The following is a 22,818-nucleotide window of genomic DNA, read 5'->3' as shown; positions in this document are numbered from 1 at the left end:
CAGATACATATCATTTTGGGAGTCCTTCACATGAAAAGGTTTGAGCACCACTGACATGGAAACATAGGTTTCTTGCACAGATTTTCACGATTTTTCAAAAATAGCAGATCTACAAGCTCACAGCGCGGCACTCTGTGCCACGCTGTGAGCTTGTGTATCTACTATTTTTCAATAGTTAACCTGTTTTCACATTTCACATTAATTTAGGGGTAAATGTTTGAGGACCACTTAACCCTTTCCAAGCCACGGGGAGCCCCTTAATATTAAAACCGTACTATATCGGGGGGTTGAGAGAGAGAGAGATGAAGCAGGGACCCCTTAGCTGAGAGAGAGATGAAGCAGGGACCCCTTAGTTGAGCGAGAGATGAAGCAGGGACCCCTTAGTTGAGAGAGAGAGAGATGAAGCAGGGATAGGACCCCTTAGCTGAGAGAGAGATGAAGCAGGGACCCCTTAGTTGAGAGAGAGGTGAAGCAGGGACCCCTTAGCTGAGAGAGAGATGAAGCAGGGACCCCTTAGTTGAGAGAGAGGTGAAGCAGGGACCCTTTAGTTGAGAGAGAGATGAAGCATACTGTGTTCTGTCTGTCTGTCATTCAATGTTATATGAGTTAAATATCTATCATAGTACTGTGTTCTATCTGTCTGTCATTCAATGTTATATGAGTTAAATATCTATCATAGTACTGTGTTCTGTCTGTCTGTCATTCAATGTTATATTAGTTAAATATCTATCATAGTACTGTGTTCTGTCTGTCTGTCATTCAATGTTATACAATGTTAAACCTCTTCCCGTATCCGAAACCTAGGTGTAATTTTCGACCCCGCCCTGTCATTCCTCCCTCACGTAAACAATATAACTAAAACAGCTTTCTTTCACCTCCGGAACATCGCCCGTCTACGCCCCTCCCTGACTTTCTCCGCTGCTGAAACCCTCATCCACGCATTCATCTCCTCCCGACTAGACTACTGTAACGGCATACTTCATGGCATCACCTCCAAAACCCTAAATAAACTCCAATATGTCCAAAACTCAGCCGCTCGCCTCCTCACCAGCACCCGCTCCAGAGACCACATCACACCTGTCCTCCATGACCTCCACTGGCTCCCCATAAAACAATGTATCCACTTCAAACTACTCCTCACCACCTACAAGGCTCTGCACAACCTGGCTCCCCCCTACCTCTCCGACCTCCTCGTACCATATGCCCCAACACGCTCCCTCAGGTCCAGTGAGGATGGCCTCCTTAAGGTCCCCAAGGCTAAGAAGAAAACCTGGGGTGACAGGGCTTTCTCTGTAGCCGGCCCCACCCTCTGGAATGAACTCCCCAAGCCCATCAGAGATGCCCCCTCCCTCCCTGCCTTCAAAACGGCCTTGAAAACCCACCTGTTCCAAATTGCCTTCCCCAGTTGACTTATTTTTTAACTCCTGTTTTATTCTTGTTGTTACTATTGGATGTTTTATCTCTCTTTGTACTCTTTCTTAATTATTATTATCATTATTTGTTTTTTCCTAATAAAGTTGTTGCTCTTAGCTTCCCTCCCCTTAGCCCCCGTAGGCCCAATGTAAAGCGTCTTTGAGTACTCAGAAAAGCGCTATATAAGTCCCAGATATTATTATTATTATTATTATACGAGTTAAATATTATAATACACTATAAAGTATTAATGTATTACTATGATAATTATAATACACTATAATAGATTATAATAGTGATTATAACACAATAGAATCTATTATCATGTATTACAACTATATCCTGGTGGTCTAAATGAAAAGTCAGTGAGTGATCAGTCATTATGAAGTGTTTGGCCCAGCTCAGACCTACTCTGGATTGGATTCTTTTTAGTACCACGTTTAGTACCACTTTCACACCACTCTACCCCGGTCATTGTAGTGGAAAACCTGGCACCTGGCACCACTGGTGGGTGGTGTGGAGTGGTGTGGTGTGGAGTTGGGCCATGTCAGTGGAAAAAGGGCTAAAGAGGCGTTGTGAGCTTGTAGATCTGCTATTTTTGGCTAAAGTGGTTAATATGAAAAAGGAGAAAAAAGTTTCTGTCACAGAAAGATTTGGAGGACCCCCTGTATTCAGATTCAGATTACTTTATTAACCATTGTGTAATACACATAGGAATTTGCTTTGGCATACTACATTTTTGCATTCAAATACTTTTTTCACATATAACATAAAAACAAAAAACAGACAAACACCAAACAACCGACAGAACGCAACACGTAGTCACCACAGCAGCCATGGGCGGCTGTAGTAACTCTGAGGACCCCCTGGGGGTCCCGGACCCCTGTTGAACACGCACACACACACACACACACACACACACAAGCACGCACGCACGCACGCACGCACGCACGCACGCACGCACGCACACACACACACACACACACACACACACACACACACACACACACACACACACAGGAGGTCATTCTGAAGAATGTGCATTGTTAACCCCTTCCCTCCCACTGTGCGCGTGTGTGTGTGTGTGTGTGTGTGTGTGTGTGTGTGTGTGTGTGTGTGTGTGTGCGTGCGTGCGTGCGTGCGTGCGTGCGTGCGTGCGTGCGTGCGTGCGTGCGTGCGTGCGTGCGTGCGTGCGTGTGTGTGTGTGTGTGTGTGGTAACATGTTATACATAGTAATTGATGTTTGGAAAATGTATTATTTCTTTTTTATCTATGACCTTCATCTTGTGTGGTGTGGATACCAAAGGCCTGGTGACATAAGGTATTTATGTCATCCTAGGGACCCCCTGCATATTGTACAGTCTAATTGTGATGCAGATTTTTCATTTTCATAGATGCCATCTCATAGATTTGTTTGACAGCACTATCATCTGTGTAAACTTCACCTTTGGCTCTGTACTTGGTCTGCTCAATTTTCCTTCTACACCACCAAACCTCTTCGGTGATCTACAAGCCGATCTACAAGCCGATTGCCGACCTACAAGCTCACAATGCTCGTTCTGTGAGGCGTTGTGAACTTGTAGATCTGCTACTTTTAGCCAATGTTCTCCTCTGAATAGGGATGCTAGAGTTAAGTGTTTGATGTAAAAAAAATAAACCTTGCATACAAAGATGTGTTGTGGCCCCCCTGTAGTAACTCTGAGGACCCCCTGTTGAAGACCCCTAGTGTAGACATTTAGACAACAATAAAAATGAATTCATGGTCACAAAGTCAAAATCATATCCAACTCCCTTGACCAAATTCATGACCATTTGATTGTCTGAGAACTTGAACACGTTTCAAAATCCCTGTCATAGTTATCAACTGAGCTCATAGAGAAAAGATAATACTGCACCATACAAACTCATCAGTTCCCATTCTACCGGACATCCACCACACACAGATCCAAAGCTTCTGGCCGAAAGGGCTAATGCTTTGGCAACCATAGCCATGCCTCAAACACACACACACACACACACACACGCACGCACGCACGCATGCATGCATGCACACAACCATTCGTACACACAGGCAGAGTCCCAGACGGGAGTATTTCCTGGGAGGTGATCCGAGGGGCATCAGCATTATCCCTGGCCAATGTAAACTCATATCACTGAGAGAGACAGCTTAGACAGAGAGAGAGAGAGAGAGAGAGAGAGAGAGAGAGAGAGAGAGAGAGAGAGACACACACACAGAGAGAGAGAGACAGAGAGAAGCAAGTGGTTGTATGAGAGTGAGACAGACAGTGGAGAGAGATACTGACAGAGTGAAAGAGTCAGAGCCAACCAATAGAGCGATAGAGAGAAAGAGCGAGAGAGAGAGAGATGACCATCAATTGTTGGATAAATGAAAGCGAGAGAGAGAGAAAGAGATAGGGATAAACAGTTGACATCATCGTTCTAGAAGGATCAGTGTGTTGGCAGGATCTGTTCGTATCTCTGTGTGTGTGTTCATGTTTTCGTGTGTGTGTGTATGTGTGTACGTGGGTGCACAAACAGGGAACCAAAGCCGAGGGCCAGAAGGGAGGGGTCAGTCGAGGCCTATAAATGGCCCTGTTGAGGCGAGAGCAGAGCAGCATGCAGCAGCTCCACGACCAGGACGGACCCCACTACAAGAGACAGAGCCAGACCACCAGCTATCAGACATCCCCCCCGACCCTCCAGAGCCAGGACCCGACGGCCCAGTCCCCTGCCTGACACATCTCTGCACCCCTGCTGGCCTATTCCACCATGGACATCCCCATCCAGTACCCCTGGTACCGGCGGATTCCCAGCCCTCGGCTGACGCTGACAGACCTGCCAGCGGCGGCGGACGCGCTCTCTGATTGGCCACTCCTCTGGCCATTTTCTTGGGCCCTCCCTTGGGTACGCCCCTCCTACCTGCGCTGGTTCAACTGGCCTGACAACGGACATGCTGAGGTAAAAAATAAAAATGTTCCCTTTTACGTACTGGGACAACTCTCCTAGCCGGTTCAATACTGTCCGGAGATGACACGCCCTCTACAAGAGTAAAAAAGTATTTTTGCATACTGGGTGCAGATTCTAGTAAGTATCAGGAAAAACTCTCTGGAGTAGTTTCTTGAAGTTTTATTCATTATTTTTAGCACAACAGCAATCTCACCAGTAGAGGACCGGTATCGGCCTTTGGCCTTCTTCAGCGTCTCAAAACACGTTTTGAGACGCTGAGGAAGGCCACAGGCCGAAGCCGGTGAATAATAATGAATAAAACTTCAAGAAACTACTCCAGAGAGTGCGGATATTCTCTTTTCCCTTTTACTTACCCTCCATCGACTACTTGTCTGTCCTCAATGTTTTGAACAGACAACGTGACGGAATACATATTCAACAGGAAGCCACGAGAACAAAGGTCCACGTTTCTTGTCAACCGAAATGTGGGCTTCTTATGTGGGGACAATAACAATAAGCTATTGTGTTATTGTGGTGCCTGGCAGAGTGCTTGTCAAAGGCCTGCAAACCTCAGCTATCATTCTCAGAATCATTCATAAAACTCACATTTAGGCAGTAAGTGATACTGATAGAATGCCTGATGACCACAACTTGTAGGTCTGTAAGAAGCAAGTGCCCAAGTATCAGGGTCAAATATCACAATAGAAGTACTGGTCTCATCCATGTGTTGTCTGCTGCAGATGCGTGTGGAAAAGGATCGATACATCATTTATCTGGACGTGAAGCATTTCTCCCCAGAAGAGCTGTCTGTCAACGTGAGCGAGGAGTTCATTACAATACATGCCAAGCATGAGGACAGACAGGTCAGTGCATGGGATGTAAACCAATAATGTCTCTTTAATCTGATGATGCATGGCGGCCTAGACTGCAGCAGCAGTTGTGATTATTATTCTGATTCTGTTTCAAACATACATCCCTCTGCAGCTTCCTGCTGGCAGCTATAACCCTAATTTAGCACCAAAAAACACTATGGTTTCTCACTTCATCACATCTCACCTCACCTGGAATCATCTCAATTCACTTCAAATAATCTCACTTCACCTCCTCTTATCTCATGTAATCTAATCTAACCCAACTTCCTCTCATCTAATCCTCATCTCACGTTTCTGTCCACGAATGCATGTGCTAGCAGGACGAACACGGCATTGTGTCGAGGGAGTTTCTGAGAAAGTACAAGCTCCCCGGGGGCGTGTTGGCCTCCGAGGTCACTTCCAGCCTGTCGTGTGATGGCGTGCTGACGGTCACCGCCCCCCGCGGCTCCCCCGCCTGTCCGGAGCAGCGCTCGATCCCCATCACCTGCGACGACGGTGCCACGAGACAGAAGAAGTAGAGCAGAACCCATGACCCCGTGACCTCTAGACCCTTATCCAGTGCAGTGGTGGAAGAAGTACTCAGATATTTCACTGAAGTAAAAGTAGCAAAACCACAAAGTAGAAATACTCTCTGTTACACAATAAGGCACGAAATGTGTTCAAAATGTTACTTGAGTAAAAGTACAAAAGTATTGTCATCAAAATATACTTAAGTAAAAGTACTAAAATGTTTGAAAATAGCAGATCTACAAGCTCACAACGCGTACTGTAGGGCTAAAAGTAGTTAATGTGTGTTTTATAATATAATAATTTATATCTGCAAAGTAACTAGTAACTAAAGTTTTCAAATAGTTACAATATTTGCCTCTGAGATGTAGTGGAGTAGTATAGAAAATTGGAAATGCCCCATTAAAGTAAAAGTACTTCGTTACTTTCCACCACTGCACTTATCCAACCACTAACCCAAACCGCTACTGTCCCTGTATCTCTGTACTCAGTATATGTCCCGTCTGTCCCATGCCTGTTGACAGCAGTGTGAGCGTATATGTTTGTCTGCTTACTGTACATGTTGATAGCACAGAGTGCTTCTTTGTGATCAGTTCATATCTGGCCCTACAGCCTGGGTTTATACTTCATCACTCGGCAGTGCCACTCGTCGAAAATATTAATAATTATGCACAATGTTGGGTTTTTCACTTGAAAATCTCATATTTTCGGCAGGCGACACCTTTGTGCGATGAAGTGTAAATTAGGCGTTAATTTATAGTTTACTCTGTAAGCAGATGGTGCTTTCAAGCCAAAGTCTAATTCACTGAACGGACGTGATAAAGCTATGCTGCCTGGGATAGGCTACACTGAATGGCATTTTAAGACGTAGTGAGGAGCAGCATTAGGTGATTAACACACTGACTTTTATCTAAAACACTCATTTTATCTACCCCATCACATATCTGCAGAGCAAATGTATTTTTAATATACCTTTGTGCCTTATGTTATATTGATGCCACTGTGCATGTGAATGACTTGTTCAAAACTGTACCAATGGCATTTAGAATTTAATTATGTACAAGTCTGCTTATCGACAACCTTTAGGCATTAAAGTTACTAGAAAGTAACAGCATGTTGACAACATTGTCAGCATTCATTGATGGAAAAAAATAAATGTACACTGCTGATTCCAAGCTAACAACAACAGAATTAAACATCAGTTTAAATTCAGCAGTGCTGGTACAGTGAGGCTTATTCACTAGTATTTTCAAGTGCCTGGTGAAGAGTAGGCTACTAATGGACATAAATTCAAAATGTCATGGTGTGCCGAAGATAATGTCTGAGAGAGTAATGTGTTGGTTTTGATTGTTTGTTTCTCTGTGTGGAGGAAAATAAGGCTTTCTGGAAGCATATAGGTGTAAAGCCTGATTTGGTGTATAAATCGGGCTTCAGTATGTTGTTTAAAAACAGACGAGGGACCAGGTGTAAAGTCTGTCTCTGGAAGGACCGGGGGCAAAGAAGAGGGAGGGTGGATCAACAGGAGGACAGCTGAGGATGGGGGGGCCAAGATCAGAATTAATATTGAGAGAAGGGGAAGCTGGGCTCCTTGCTACCGAGGAACATGAGCTCAGAGCTGCTAAGATCAGTGTGTGTGTGTGTGTGTGTGTGTGTGTGTGTGTGTGTGTTTGTGTGTGTGTGTGTGAGAGAGTGTGAGTGAGTGAATGAGTGTGTGTGTGTGCGTGTGAGAGTGTGAGTGTGAGTGTGTGTGTGTGTGTGCGTGCGTGCGTGCGTGCGTGCGTGCGTGCATGCACGCGCATGTGTGTGTGTGCACGCGTGTGTAAAGGTGAGTGTGAAGTCTGTGTTTGATATGACCATGAGCCTTCATATTTATAGCTGCATTCATGTTTGCTGAGATATGGCCCATGGCTCCATCAATACCCTGTAATGATAACACCTCCATCGCCAGATGTATTAACAAAAAACAAACAAACCTGTTTTGCATAACAATCATTAGAATAAACCTTGAAACATTAATTTATCTCTGTGTCTTCTCTTGTTTGCATTAAAGCAATGTTGAACTTTTGTATCTGTTGCTTCTAAAGCAGTGATTCAGTGTGGAAATGTTATGACAATCACACAGTACACATTATTATTGCATACAAACTGTCACGCATTTTCTATTTATCTTTTTTATTGTATTGTAAAATGGTATAATTGTATCACATGAGCTGGTAGAACAACTGAATACAGGTATGCCTTGATTTTGAGTTGTCCACTGGTGTCCCTTATGCACCAAAAATGTAAACCCACTGTTCTATAGCGATTCTATTCACATTGAGAAACAATTATCAAAATCTAAAATTAGCACATAGACAAGTGTAAACAAAGAGGATTCTGTCAATTATAAAAAACAATGGATGTGGCAAGTATGCAGTAGCACAGGTCTCCAAGGGATAATCAAAACAGGTTGAAAGTCAAATTGATCGACATACAGTTAGGGTTGTCACGATTATGACATGTTACATGACGATTAATTGTCAGTCAAATAATTGCGATTAACGATTTAATTGTGTTTTTGTCGTTGACAATTACATTTCTGTTTGGCTTTTAGGCTTTGAAGTTGCACATGGCAGATATGACACATAACCTAAATATACAAAGAAATTACTGACATATTTGACAATTTTATACTTAAAAAAGAACATTGATAGTGGAAATAGCCGATCTAAAAGCTCACAACGCGTCGCGATGCGACACGTTGTGAGCTTGTAGATCTGCTATTTCCACTATTTTTTACTTTAAAAAAATATATAAAACATTTTCAACATGGAAACGATTATGAAAAATAATCACGATTATGTCAAATAATAACGTTTAGACGATTATGTAATAATTGTGACAGCCCTACATACAGTACATGCACACATGCATTATACATGGACATGTTGCCAGAAAAGTAGGAGGTTAGATGGGTTGACATTTGACAAGCAATAAAACACAATGAGCATTGCACATTTTTAAGCAGCAGCGGTGCTTTGTTCAGCCTTGTTAAATACCAGTTACATTGGTAGCTGTGGGGCTTAGTTTTGCATAACAGCTTTAGGAGTTTGTTCAGCGCTTACAGGAATAGACAGTTGTATTGTACTTAAAGTCGTTTAGGCTACAAGAAGGTTGTGTTCTTCACCGGGGATGAATGTCAGCTGTGCACCTCAGTAACAGTAAAAGTCCCATTTCTGCAAATTAGAGGAGAAATACAGTAAAAAGGGGACATTAAGACCAGACCACACACATGAATCCACTGTGAGTGAGTGAGTGAGTGAGTGAGTGAGTGCGTGTGTGCATGTGTTTGTGTGTCCACCTACAGTAGTCTGGACCTCAGTGGTTGCTGGTGTGAGTGCATGTGTCTCCTCTACCACACTGCTGGGGAAATGCCCAATCCTAGCCTCCTGCTGCCCATAGTAGGAGTCCTGAACCTGTTACATTAACAACAAGGATCCAAATGTAAATAAAATAAAATAGAAACCACAAAAATATATGCAAAGTTGTGAAACTATAACACTCACACTGCCGGCCCAGTAAAGGTTCCCTCTGTCCTTCAGCATGGCATAAACATAGACCAGTTGGCCCTGTCTGATTGGGATGAACCGGCAGTCACCAGGATAGTAGTCCTGCAAGGCACGTGCTATCAAGATGGGGTCTATAGGACAGAAGGAAAACAGAAGACACACAAATGGTGAACTTAAACATTCTCACTCCCAGGTCTACGGACAAGTTGAGCATCAACTTAGAGGAACTGTGATGTGTTCATCTGCAGTCGTTGCACCCTCCCAGTGAAACTCCTCACTGTCAGGTTAATAAAAGAAGCGACAAGCTGGCAGTGGCACCTCTGTGTGTATCAGAGGAGACGTGTGGTTGTCTAGTCTGCACCTTCCCCATGACCAACCAAAGTAGCACAACACAACACAACACAACACAACACAACACAACACAACACAACACAACACACAAGTAACATTTTCATAACGTTTAAAAAATGAAAATCCAGAGGGGCTATATGGTTGAATACAGTTAATATAATTACTACTCACTGCTGCACTCGGCATCGGCACAAAGTTTCTTATCGGAGAGTTTGGGCATCTGTCGTCCAGCCTCAGAGAGAGGCAGCACAATGCACAGCAACAGGAAACAAGCAAGACTGCAGGACATCTCTGTATCTGTGTGTGTCAGCTTAGCTTTGGGTCGTATTGTGTGGAGTTGTTTGAAATCCTGTGTCTGACTGCTTTTCTCTGAGAATGGGGTCCAATGATGGCAGACCCTTTTTCTCCACACCCCCACCAAACTTAAACGTTGACACACACACGCACGCACGCACGCACGCACGCACGCACGCACGCACGCACGCACGCACGCACACACACACACACACACACACACACACACACACACACACACACACACACACAAACAAACAGAGCTCCTTTCAGCCCTTCTAGCAGCAGGTAAACAGGACGAAGGGCATGAGGAGGAGGAGGAGGTGCCAGAGTAGACAGACCCCTGGTTGTGTACTGACCTCCTTCTCTCTTCCCCTCTCACCCTGCATTACCTCTAGTTGTGAAATGACTGGCTGAATGCTCACAGGGCACTTGGGACTTTTTGCACTTCCATAGCACTTTGCCATATCTTTCAGGTTTGGTACCAGGTTTTTGTCTGGCTGATTTGTGTATAGCAACTATGCCTATTGAGTAGTAGTATGCATGGATTATGTGAAGGCTAGATACAGTAATGCCTTGTCATGTATTCCTATTCCTATAGAGCAACGTCGCTTGCTCGAAACAGCACACAAATGACACAAAAAATGAAAGTGGGGTCCGGCAGGGACCCGTCCCTTAGGTTTCCGGGGTGGTTCCAAATGGACCCTTACAGGTCTGTAACTCTGTGAGTGTGTAAATGGAAACAAATGGAACAGTAAGGGTCCCTTTGGTTCCATTTGGAACCAAGAGTTATGGGGTCCTCCTGGTCCTTGAAATAAATAAAAAACTTTAAAAGCCATTGTTATGATTCTCACCTGTAATTACCTGGTTCTACCAGTAGATGGCAGGGGAGTGGCTTACGACAAAGGCTTCACTGATTCTACCTCTCATCATGTTGTTGTGTGACTCTCTCTCTTTCTCTCTCTCTCTCTCTCTCTCTCTCTCTCTCTCTCTCTCTCTCTCTCTCTCTCTCTCCAAGGGGTGGAGTCTCCTATGTTTCCACTGCTCCCAAGGAAACCAGCCAAACGCCGCGCACACGCACACGCACTCACACAACAACATAGGCACATGCAAACAACCCACCAGACAGGAAGAATCACACCGGAGGAGTTAGCTGGCAACTATACAGTAACAGCACAGCAGGTAAGGAAAACTTTTCTTTTTGTTCATTCAAAGTTCTATTTCACCAAAGAAATCCGTGGTTTAGCATTGGTTGAAGGGAAGTTTATTTTTATTGTGATTATTATTATTATTTAAATGGTGGTCATTGATATGAGGGACATAAAGTTCTTAACAGGTGAGGCTGATGCTGACGCAATAAGGCTGACAGACAACTTTTCTTTTGGGGGTTTCTGTAGTAATAATAATGATAATAACAGCGTTTTTATAGCACTTTTCAAAACAACAGTCTTTACAAAATGGAACAATTCAAGTATAGCCTATACTATATCCTGTGGCTATATCCTACAGCCACAGAAGTAGCTAAAGCTAGATTGTTATAACTTTGTAAAGGAAATATATCTCACAGAATATTAAGGTAGCCTACATCCATAGAAGTTGCTGGATAGTGACTGGTATCTTATAAATCAAGCCCAGTTCTGTTCCAGACACATTTTATTTTGGAAGCTATATTCAGTGAGTAACACTACAAGTTGAATGGGAACATACTTAAAATCTCAAGAATCACAGCTGAACATTGAACCAACTGAGATATAAATCATGGTTGTTATATTTATAGTAGCTGGTAGGACAATAAATGTCAGTGCATAAATAGACATTTCTGTCTGACCCGTACTGTATCAGTAGGTGTTGGCCTAGCCGGAGAATAATACCATTGGAATTTGGAAGGGGGTGGAAAAAAGATAATAGTAAAACTGGTATTTCGGTCAGAGCAACAAAAGGTGCTTTCACACAAGGTACCTGCTTAAAGGCTATGCTAGATTACATTACCAGACACAAATACTCTGATACTCACTCAGACAATACATCCTACACAAGGTCAAGAACGTCACACATGCCCCACATCTTGAAACGGAACAAGGCAATGCTGAGCTCCATAGTTATTACCGTAAATTGACATTAATTTTGAGAGATTTACTTACTAACATCTTATCCAAGGGAACTGGAGCCTGCTTTGGAAGGATGTATTCTTGCTCCAGGAAACGTGGCAGTTGATGATGAGCACGCTTCCTACTGCTTTGCCTACTAGATGTACTAAATGTCTGTTTTTTTCATTTTCTTTTTTACAGGGTAAATATAAGGAATAAATATGAAAACATCAACATCGCCACAGTGGAGGACAACTCTGTAGCAGGTGAAAGAGGCCGTGTTCCAACAGGTCCGACCAAACCAACCCCATAGGCTACCAAACCCTTCGAGGTCAGAGAGGCGAAAACGTCCAAATCGCGTCAATCTTCTCCTTTTGACACAAACCCCTATTTAAACAGTACAAAAAAGGGGCTGCATTCCTTTCCACGTCCTCCTGTGGGCCTGTGACAGCGTGTCTGTGGATCATTAACCATGCTGTCGAAGCACTGACCTCCACTCTCTGTACTGCGCCTTCTTCAACCTCCCCTGGATACGATGTTCAGCCCTAGAAAGAGCAGCCTTCCTTCTCCCAGCCTAGAGGAGTCCTTCTTCCCTTTCTCCTCGTCCTCGCTGTCCCTCTCCCTCACTCTCCCGACATCCATGTCCTCTCCACTCTCTGGTGGGGTCGACGGAGGAGGACTGGAGACGGACCTCATCCTGGCGGCGGAGCTGGGACAGGCCCTGCTCGAGAAGAACGAGGAGCTGGCGGCCACTCTGGAGGAGAGGGAGAGACAGGTGGAGGTAGGTCAGAGACGCTACAGTATGTATGTTAGTATGTTAAACATATCGTCGTTGTCGGGTGGAAACCTCGTATCTCCAAAGTTTCAGATGTATACATGCTTTCGCAAAGTAAAGCCCTGTTTCATCATACAAGGCCGACACACAAAAGTAGTGAAAACAGCAGATCTACAAGCACACAACGCCTCGCGGCGCGAGGCGTTGTGTGCTTGTAGATCGGCTGTTTTCACGAGTTTAAATCATTTTTAAAATGATAAATGCAAAATGAACGGTTTTGGACAAATACAAGGTTTCCACCTGACAACGACGATATGTCCGTTTCAATGGACGGTACAGTGGAATGAGTACAACGAGGACTTTATATGGAAGGCTATGGCAGTGTTTCTCAAACTTTCAAATTTCTGACAGTGTACAAATGGAACCAAATGAACGCGTCAGGGTTCATTTGGTTCCATTTGTACACTGCCAGAGTTACACACTTGTCTTGTATGGGTCAATTTAGACTAGACCCCCCCTAAAGGAACCCACAGAGTTCCACTGGGATTTGGTACACGTCTGGAGAGCCAGATGCAAACTCTGGACTTGGCAATGATCTTGTCAAGGGCCACGGCACTAGCTGTTTGAGAATCTCCACCACGATCCAGCCTCCCTCCACTGGCTCCCTGTTTGTTTACAGGATTCAGTTTGAGATTTTGATGTTTGTTTTTAGGTCTTTAAATGGGTTGGCACCAATTTACATATCAGAGCTTCCCCCTCCCAACAACCCTACAAGGGTCTTGAGTTGGGGTCATCAATAGGTCCATACACACAAATGTGTCTGTGACAAAGACTAGGCCTTTTACACACCATTATAATGTTCTTATTTTGATCAAAATCCCCAATTACTGAACGTTAAGTGGTTTTCCTCAGATGTATGACACTGATTTACTATGACACTGTATTGCACATTATGAGTCCAGTTCCCAAATCTTTTATTTGTAAGGACACCCATAACTCTGACCATAACAGGCCCTGAATGACCTGTTATGGTCATTCTGGGCTAGGTCTTTATGTGTTCTGGTAATATTATTCCCTTCTCATTTTGTATGTCCGTGGCAAAAATGTCTGTCTCAGGTTCTACAGCAGGAAAAACATGTCCTTCAAAGAAAGCTGGAGATGAGTGAGCTGGTGTCTGGCCAAAGGGAGTCAGAGTTGACCAATGACCTGGCCGTCTTACGGGCCGAGGTGGAGCGAAACCACAGCCGAGGACGGGACAAAAGGAAGGACGAGAGTGACCAGCTGACCCAGTTAGCCAATCACAATCAGCGCTTGGTGGAGCAGCTAGCAGAGGTGATGAACTCGTCAATGATAGGACAATGTAATCATTGTCCTATCATTGTCCTACTGTACTGTTGTCTTGTAAATTGTCAAACATGTTTCACATCATCTAGTGCAGTGGTTCTCAACCTGTGGGGGGTCCCCAAATTATTTTGTGGCGTCCCCAGATGATTAGCTTAATGTGCAACATTCTTTTCTCACTCAACAGTAAACAAACCAACATACAGTATAAGTGTATAGAGGGTATCTGCACATTTCTAACGTTACAATTTAAGAACTATTTATAGTCCTTAATATAAATATATAATTTTAGAGGCAGAAATTGTGAAAATAGCCGATCTACATTGCTCACACATGCTTTTCCATTAAAAGGAGCACTTCACCCACTTTAACCTAACCTCTTACTTACTTATTATGTTATTACCATATCATTGGTCCTCCTCACTAATGCACATTATAAGATGGCACCAATTCTGTGTATTCGCTCTGCATCTCAGTACTAGGCTGTGGACAGTTCAGAATCCTACCTACCAATGACCATGTCGATGGTTATTCCAAGCTAATAGAAACTACAGCCTTTGTCTTCCTGAAAAGTTAGCATACTGAAAAAACCTGCATAAAAACCTGTCCTCAGCCCACCTCTGACGACACAGGGCGAGTGGACAGAAATAGCACCATGTTGTAATGAACATTAATGAGGACCAATGCAATTATATAAAGATAAGATTGAAAATAGTTGAAGTGGTCCTTTAAGAGAATCATTTCTGAGTTCAGAGTGTGGGTAAGAGAGATAGAAAGAGTAAACGAGAGAGGAAGAGGGATAGCCTACATAAAAAAAGAAAGAAAGAAAGAGAGTGTTCCCATGTTGTCATGTGGTTATGTCAAATCATAGATAGGAGCAATGTGGCCTGGCAGGTTCAGGGGCTCTTACCGTTGTTACTTCAACGTCAGTGAGAACAATAGTGTTTCTAACTCTGTCTCGTCTCTGTCCCTCCCTCTCTCTCTCTCTGCCAACCATTCAGGCTGTAACACTGGAACATACCCTCAGGACAGAGCTCCGCTCTCTTCGAGAAGAGATGGACGAAACCTCCTTCAGCAGAAATATAAGCTACACGCAAATGGGGAGCATACAGGCAGAGGTACAGTACATACTGTACTACTCTATATATGTGACATCAACTACTGAAGTGTCCTTGAGCAAAACTCTGATCCCCAGTACCACTCACTTGTTGTTAATGGCCCTGGATAATTAACAAAATGTATGCTCACTAAAACAACAATAATTGCAACCAAAGGAGATCCCTGATGTCATCAATATAAATATTAAGCCCATATCTAACAGGACTTCATATGGGAATGCCCATATAGGGAGGCCACATACCACACTAACAGAATCCATATATGGCCAAGACAGCCCATATCTGTGTGGCTGGCTCTAGTCTACAGACAGGGATCTCCATGTACCGGTATGGGCGTAAAAGGGATTGTATGGATGAAGATGTCAGATGTCATAGACGAGATGTCATAGGACAAAACGAATAACTGAGTAAGCATGTTTGGGCTCTCACAGCATATCTCCATATACCGTACATCGATCTCCATACATGGGTACCAGGGGTCTCCATATATGGGTAACTGGTATGATATACCACTGGCCAGATGGCCAAGACATGGCCTTTAGGGCGAGGTTGCTTGTCGCCCTGAGGCGTCTTACTACTGTTAATAATAATAATAATAATGACATATGATTTCAGGTGCCCCATTCTCTCTGGTTTTGATATATGGGCATGTAAGCACCATATAGATTTACAAACACTTATCCAGTACCACCGTGTGTCCAATCTAAAGCCTGATTTATGCTCTGTTGCACGACGGTGTTGTTGTGCAACAACGTAATGAATTGGGCTTAACCCTGATCCTAACGCTAACCCTCAATGTCTGCCTTCCCCCACTGTAGAACAGAATGTTGCAAGAGAGACTGTCACACATGGAGGAACAAATCAAAGCTTCCCAAGAGGACAGTGAGAGGTTGCGAGTGGAGAGGGAAGGGCTGAGAGAAAGAGTGACAGATCTGCAGGGCAAACTGAACGAGAGAGAAACCGAGGTGAGGCCACCAGCAGCTTGTCGGTAAAAAGACTTGAAGTGATTTGAAACCTTTAATTATTTCAAGACTGAGAATGAGGGATTAAGCCTGAGCAGGGGTGATTGTGTGGGCCTGTCGAATAAGAAGTAACTTACATCACTAACCGTTTACTAACACGACTTGGTGTGAGACACACTCATTGTTGCTGTGTATGTCTAATATCCAAGTGTGTGTGTGTGTGTGTGTGTGTGTGTGTGTGTGTGTGTGTGTGTGTGTGTGTGTGTGTGTGTGTGTGTGTCTCTCTCTCTCTGTGTGTGCTCTCACGCATGTCTGTGTATGTCTATGCATGTCTGTGTGGATATGTGTGTGTGTGTGTGTGTGTGTGTGTGAGTGTGTGTGTGTGTGTGTGTGTGTGTGTGTGTGTGTGTGTGTGTGTGTGTGTGTATGCTGTACATAGCTAGAGCAGGAGCGAGGAATGGTGTTTGAGTTGCGTACGTTGAATCGCTCCTTGCAGAACCTTGGAGAAGAGCGCTTATTGGAAGATTCATGCACGCAACCTATGTCCCTGCTTAGCGAAATTCAGCAATCACAGGTACACAGAGACCCCCCAACCATATAGTATATATAGATATATTATATACACACACACAACACATGACCGTACATGGCAATCACATGGTACACATACAGTATGCAGGCGCATGTACAAATACACAACACAGTGAACAACAATGTTACAACAATGTTGTAGAGTTTGCAAAATACTTACCGTACTAACCCTCTACAGTAGGTAACTAGTATGCAAATGCATGGTTGGTTAATTGATCACATTATGTTCTGTTATTTAAATAGACACTATTTGTTTGAACACTGCTAAGAATGTTCTTTAGCTAGTTGTTTAGACAGATGCTTTAGGTTTGATGTTTACTTAGTATCCTACTTTGTAGCAATTAATTGTTTTTCTTTGCACTCCTTGACCATTAACACTGCTGTTTGTTGACTACAGTAGGGTTCATGCCATCCTATTGCTCTGCATAGAAGCACCTGCTAAATGTCTAAATTCAACTAATTTCAGTCTCCATTTCTATCATTCCTCTCACACTGAAATGAAATTATGTGCATGTTATTAGTTATTTGTCGTTACTTAAAGGGATAGTTCCCCCCCATGACATTCCATGGAGACTTGAATTCATGGAGATTATTTAGTTTTTGTCGCATTCCTTAGCCAATATTTTGAGGAGACTCTTTGTGTCTCCATAGGGAACCAATGCTGGTCATCAAATTATTGGCTTAGGAATGTTACAAAAACATGAATTTAAGTCTCCATGGGGTGAGTAATCAATATATATTTTATTTTATGTCTCTTAATCTGGCTATAATTCTTCTCACAGTAACTCTAGCTAGTGTTTGTTCAGCATGTACTGACATCCTTCTTTTCATGATCTTTTACTATTTAATACAAAGTGCTGGTCCAACAAGAACTGGGCAGTAGCTTTGCTAATTAAGACCTCTGCTGTGTGGTAAACTATAAAGTATAGACTGAAATATCATGATATCACCACCAAAACTTTATTTCTGGGTAGATAACGCCGGCAAGGATCACAATGGAGCAGTGTTAACCTTATTTCTGGAAGAACTTATAGTATTATGATATTGTTAAATATTGTTACGAAATTAGAAATATATTATTTTGTTCTAAATATCCACAGGCTACTGACATAGCTAATGTTCTGGACACTTTATTTTATATTGTGTAGATATCCATAGACATTCTATGTCAGTTTGTTTACACACATTCTGATCTGGTCTATACTCTTCCTTCCTAACCAGGCGACAGAGGCTCTGCTAGCACATTCTACCGTCCTGCAAGCAAGAGATGATGAGATTCAGGCATTGAAAGAGGAGGTTTGTAACTACGTATAAGTATGAACTGTTCTTGAACACTAATAAGCTAAGAATTTAGTGTTGTGTAACTGAGGTTATGTGCTTTTGTTGACTTGAGATTCATGGTGAAAGTATGTACTGTAGGCACATACAGTACATTACTGTAACTGTATACTGTTGGTATTGCAGGTGCCTATTACTGCACTTATACATGAAGTACTGCAAACTTGAAAAGTATGATCTTATCAATTGTCCAAATGTTTAAAGTGTGATCTATCATGCTCAAGAAAACATTTGTTACTAGTAGTAGTTGACATTTTTGAGTATATGGTGTTCAAGGAAGAAATAAGACAATGTTCAACAGAGGTTACAGAGCGTATCCCATTTTTAGCCTATGAACTGTGGAATCATTGATTGGATAAAGTATAATTACCTTACTGTAATATAGAAGTATTAATGATATTTTCAATGTAGATATCCAAGTACAGTGCAGATACAATTTGTGTCTATTCTCAGTATAAGTTGTCCTTTCACCTGTACAACAATATACTGTAATACAATGGTATAATTTGATTGTGATATTAATAGCCTTATATATGTTTTGTTATAAGCATGTACCTATAAATCCCAAAGAGAAATCTGATTTGTTCAAGTGTGGAATAATGTAAGTATAATAATGCATTATTTCCTTTTTTCAGTTGCGCTGTCAACAGGAGGAACTTGAGTCTCTGGGAGAGGAAGTCAAACCATTTAGAAGAAGCTCAGGAAAACCAAGCTACAGGTAATGCTTGAGAGAGACTCTTGGGGGAAGGGTGGGGTTGCCTTAATTCACCTGTACAGGTATAGGTAGAATGGGATCAAGTCTGAGTCTTAAGTCTTAAACAATTGAAAATGGGACTGACTTTCAAAATAGTCAAATCAATGCAAATCTACCATCAACCCCCACAGTGCCCGCATATATGACCAAACACCTCCAAAAAGTTAGCGACACCCACAACTACAACACCAGAGGGAGGGCAAATAACGATTTGATAATACAAATCCATAGTACAAACATGGGGAAATTCTCCTTTTACAATACTGCCACTGAAGTGTGGAATTCCTTGACTATTTCCCTTAAAACAAGTAGCTCGCTGGCCTCCTTCAAAAACGGCCCTGAAATTCATCTTTCAGGAGGACAGAGGCTTAGGTAGTCATCACTTTCTCCCTGAAGACAGACAAGAAGTGAGACCCTCCCCCCCTTTTCCCCTGTGCTGAACATATAGTGAACTATTTATTTTTATCAAATGCAACGAATATTGCTTTGTTATTGTTACCATGTTCTAAATTGAGTGCCAAGGACTTCCAATGGAATCAAGACTGTAAAATGACTTATTGGGATGTTCCTATTGGACAGAATGCTTTTAGCCGTACCAGTGATGTGCTGCATGTTTTTTTAAATGTGTCCACTGTACTTGTGTGTAAATTAATTGTGCCTAATAAAATAATAAAATAAAAAAATCGAGAGCGGGTACGGAAACGATGCATGCATGTTACCACGTGTGTGCACGTAAATGACCGGATACGGAAAGCAGGCTCTCTAAACAGGTTCACGTTCAAGTTGATACGAAAACCAGGCTTTCTGGCGTGGAAAACCCGAGTAGTTAAAGAAACTGGAAGAGACACACCACTCCCCTATGTTTTTTGTTTGTTTTTGAGAACATCAATCCCCATTACTAGTCTGTATTGGAAGGGTAATGAAATCCAGTCCTCCTGCGATTGCCTGTCATGTGTCTAACAAAGACTATCAAAAAATAACGCCACTGTATGAACAATTATAAATTAAGCATAATCAAATCAAATTCTTTGTATGTGCTAGCTTACTTGGCCAATTAAGGAATTCCAGACTCACAAGATTTGCCAGTCATCTACAGTATGTGCATCCTTTTCCAGTTCCCTAGAGAATGAGTTGTTGATGGTGCGGCAGGAGAAAGAGTCACTGACCCAGCAGCTCCTCAACACCATTAAACACAAGGTGGCGCTGTCCCAGGAGGTTGATGCTTGGCAGGTGAGTCTGCTTGTGTGTAATGATATGAAAAGTAACACAGTACAGAGGAGGTGTGGGAGATGTTGTGAAATTATTCATAACTTATTTTCATCAACAAAAGTTGAACTCAAGTGGCATTTTTATGCCAAGGACCTCCAAAATAAATGCATTTGGCTGCAGACCCCATCTGACCCACCAGAAGAGAAGATTTGTGTTCAAAAAATAGTAGTCAACTAGCACAGTGGTTCTCAACCTGGGGGTGGTCCCCAAATTATTTTGGGGGGTCCCCAGATGATTAATTTAATGTGCGACATTGCTTTCTCACTCAACAGTAAACAAACCAACATAACGTTTAAGTGTATATAGAGGGTTATTCACATTTCTAAAGTGACAATTTAAGGGCTTTTTACTACCTCTAAAATGACAAATACAAAAATGCCAAATTGTCAAATATTAGAGGCAGGAATTGTGAAAATAGCAGATCTACATGCTCACAACGCCTGTGAGCATTTAGATCTGCTATTTTCACAATATAACCATGTATACATAATGTAATGCCTCAACTCTTAGTGCACGTCAGGGTGTGTGTGTGTGTGTGTGGGGGGGGGGGGGGTCCCCAATTAAAATATGAGTATTTTGGGGGTGGCGGCCTGAAAAGGTTGAGAACCACTGAACTAGCATATCAACAAGTCTCGCCTAACTGCCTCACTAGTGACCCCTAGAGGTCTATTAAATCCATTGTTTTCATGATGTTATTTCATTTGGCAATAATGTGTTGAATGACTTAGCATATTTAATCAAGTACTGTACTTAAGTACAATTTTGAGGTATTTCTTTTACTTTACTGGAATATTTCCAATTGCATTGTATATATATTGTACTAAACTCCACTATAGTTATTTGAAAAGTTAGTTATTTGCAGATATACATTATTATATTATAAAACATGCATTTACCACCTTATACATAAGCTATTTTCTAATATTTTAGTACTTTTGGTACATTTTGAACACAGGCCTTTTTACTTGTAACAGAGTATTTTTGTATTGTGGTATTGCTAGTTTTACTAAGTAGTTCTTTCACCACTGCTTGATAGACAGATTGACCAAAATCATCCTCCTTAAAAAGAAAAAGATGCATTATTATATGAGTCAGCGCCGATTTCCTCCGGAACAGCCTGATGTCAACAATCAACCCCGCATAAGGAGATTCCGAACGTTTCGCGCCGGTTCGGGAAAACCGCGCGTCGGGTCGGGTCGAGACCCGGCACTGCACTCCGTGCCGCGGCGGGGAACGCGCGTGCCGAATCTGAAGCCGGTGGGACGAACGGTTCTCGAGATACGCGGATTACAGACACACACACAGACAGACAGACAGACAGACAGACAGACACACACGCAGAGACTTCTCGCATTTATAGATAGATATTGTCACTTCCAATTTTGTACTTTTTTCACAAAGTAAAGCCCTGCTTCATCGTACAAGTGTCGCACAAAACTAGTGAAAATAGCAGATCTACAAGCACACAATGCTTGTAGATCAGCTATTTTCACTATTTTTAAAATGATAAATACAAAGCGAACGGTTTTGGACATACAAGGTTTCCACCCGACAACGACGATATATAAGCAGCATAAAGGTGCTGCTGTTATGGGGCATCAAACCAGCAACCTTTTGTTTACTGGCTGTCATTGATCCTTCTGTCTATTTGAACCTCTTTGCAGGAGGACATGCGGCTGGTCATCAATCAGCAGGTCCAACAACGGGAGGAGGAGCGAGAGAAACTGCAGAACAAACAGGAGGAAAAAGAAAAATCTACAGGACTGCAGAGAAGCAAATCCTTGAGAATGAGGGGAGAAGGAGGGAAAGGATTCTTCTCCTCTCTGTTCAGAGATAAACAATAGACTGGTGCTCTTCATCCCCAAACATTGGATAAACACATTAGATAGAGGGTAGAGATGTTTTTTGTTAGTTTTTTAAAGAGGAGACGTTCTACCTACCTCATATTTGAATATATTTAACTTTTTTGTATATATGTACAGTATCTATAATTTCATAGTTTGTTCTCCAGCAGTTCATGTTTTATCTTCTGTAAATTGAAAAATAATTATTTTTTATCTGCTATATCATTTGGTGACTGTTTCTTTGACTGGCTCAACTGACAACACAGAGAGAACAGAGACCACACCGCTTTGTGAACATTATTATCACAATTATCGTTAGTGCTGCCTGCTGTCAATATGAGACACGATGATTAAACACAAAGGCAAAGCCGAGGTGTTAAATCATCCCGAAGGGAGTTTTTTCTCAACAACAACTGGTGCCAAGGCAATTATCCCGCTTATTACACGGCTACTTAATAAATACATTAAATGTGTATTTGTTTACATGTCTGTCATGTTGGACCCAGCATAAAAATCAAGCAACGCAGCCAGGTGCTCTGAGCCTTTGATTAGACAGAGGTCCGTTGTTGAGCTGTGCAGTCATTATCCAGAAATAACACACCGCTGAGTTCAGGGATTGACCAATCAGAATCAAGCATTCAACCAAGCTGTGTAATAACAATTAATAATACCGTAACTTACAGTATACAGAGAGAGGCTCTAATCAGTTTCCTTCATTTCCTCCAATGCTGCTAAATTAGTTCTCATAAAAGTGAGTACTGTAAACACTGGATGTCTGGTTGTAAATGTCAATGGTATGAACTACTGG

General features: G+C 42.4%; 3 protein-coding genes across 3 annotated transcripts; 2 read left to right on the top strand and 1 right to left on the bottom strand.

The window, feature by feature from the left end:
• Window positions 1–4,182: 4,182 nt before the first annotated feature.
• On the top strand, window positions 4,183–5,749 carry LOC308304690 (alpha-crystallin B chain-like; the record flags this gene model as incomplete). The annotated part of the gene is made up of 3 exons (XM_080749316.1): window positions 4,183–4,371; window positions 5,100–5,222; window positions 5,552–5,749. 3 exons carry the CDS (start codon window positions 4,183–4,185, stop codon window positions 5,747–5,749), a joined length of 510 nt encoding a protein of 169 aa, XP_080605442.1.
• Window positions 5,750–8,486: 2,737 nt separating this feature from the next.
• Window positions 8,487–10,026, bottom strand: mia (MIA SH3 domain containing). Its single transcript, XM_080749875.1, has 4 exons — window positions 9,809–10,026; window positions 9,284–9,417; window positions 9,083–9,193; window positions 8,487–8,953 (listed from the first exon to the last, which is right to left on the bottom strand). Exons 1-4 carry the CDS (start codon window positions 9,924–9,926, stop codon window positions 8,930–8,932), a joined length of 387 nt encoding a protein of 128 aa, XP_080606001.1. The 5' UTR covers window positions 9,927–10,026; the 3' UTR covers window positions 8,487–8,929.
• Window positions 10,027–11,007: 981 nt separating this feature from the next.
• On the top strand, window positions 11,008–22,093 carry bicdl2 (BICD family like cargo adaptor 2). The gene is made up of 10 exons (XM_080748528.1): window positions 11,008–11,113; window positions 12,220–12,799; window positions 13,910–14,125; window positions 15,136–15,252; window positions 16,071–16,217; window positions 16,654–16,788; window positions 18,027–18,101; window positions 18,779–18,861; window positions 20,013–20,127; window positions 21,831–22,093. The coding sequence occupies exons 2-10, from the start codon at window positions 12,554–12,556 to the stop codon at window positions 22,008–22,010; spliced, it is 1,314 nt and encodes a 437-aa protein (XP_080604654.1). The 5' UTR covers window positions 11,008–11,113; window positions 12,220–12,553; the 3' UTR covers window positions 22,011–22,093.
• Window positions 22,094–22,818: the final 725 nt, after the last annotated feature.

Source organism: Nannobrachium achirus (assembly GCF_963921795.1).
Source record: "Nannobrachium achirus genome assembly, chromosome: 19".
Classification (NCBI taxonomy): Eukaryota; Metazoa; Chordata; class Actinopteri; order Myctophiformes; family Myctophidae; genus Nannobrachium; species Nannobrachium achirus.
The sequence above is the reverse complement of the archived record's forward strand: the minus strand, read 5'-3'. Positions and strand labels throughout refer to the sequence as shown.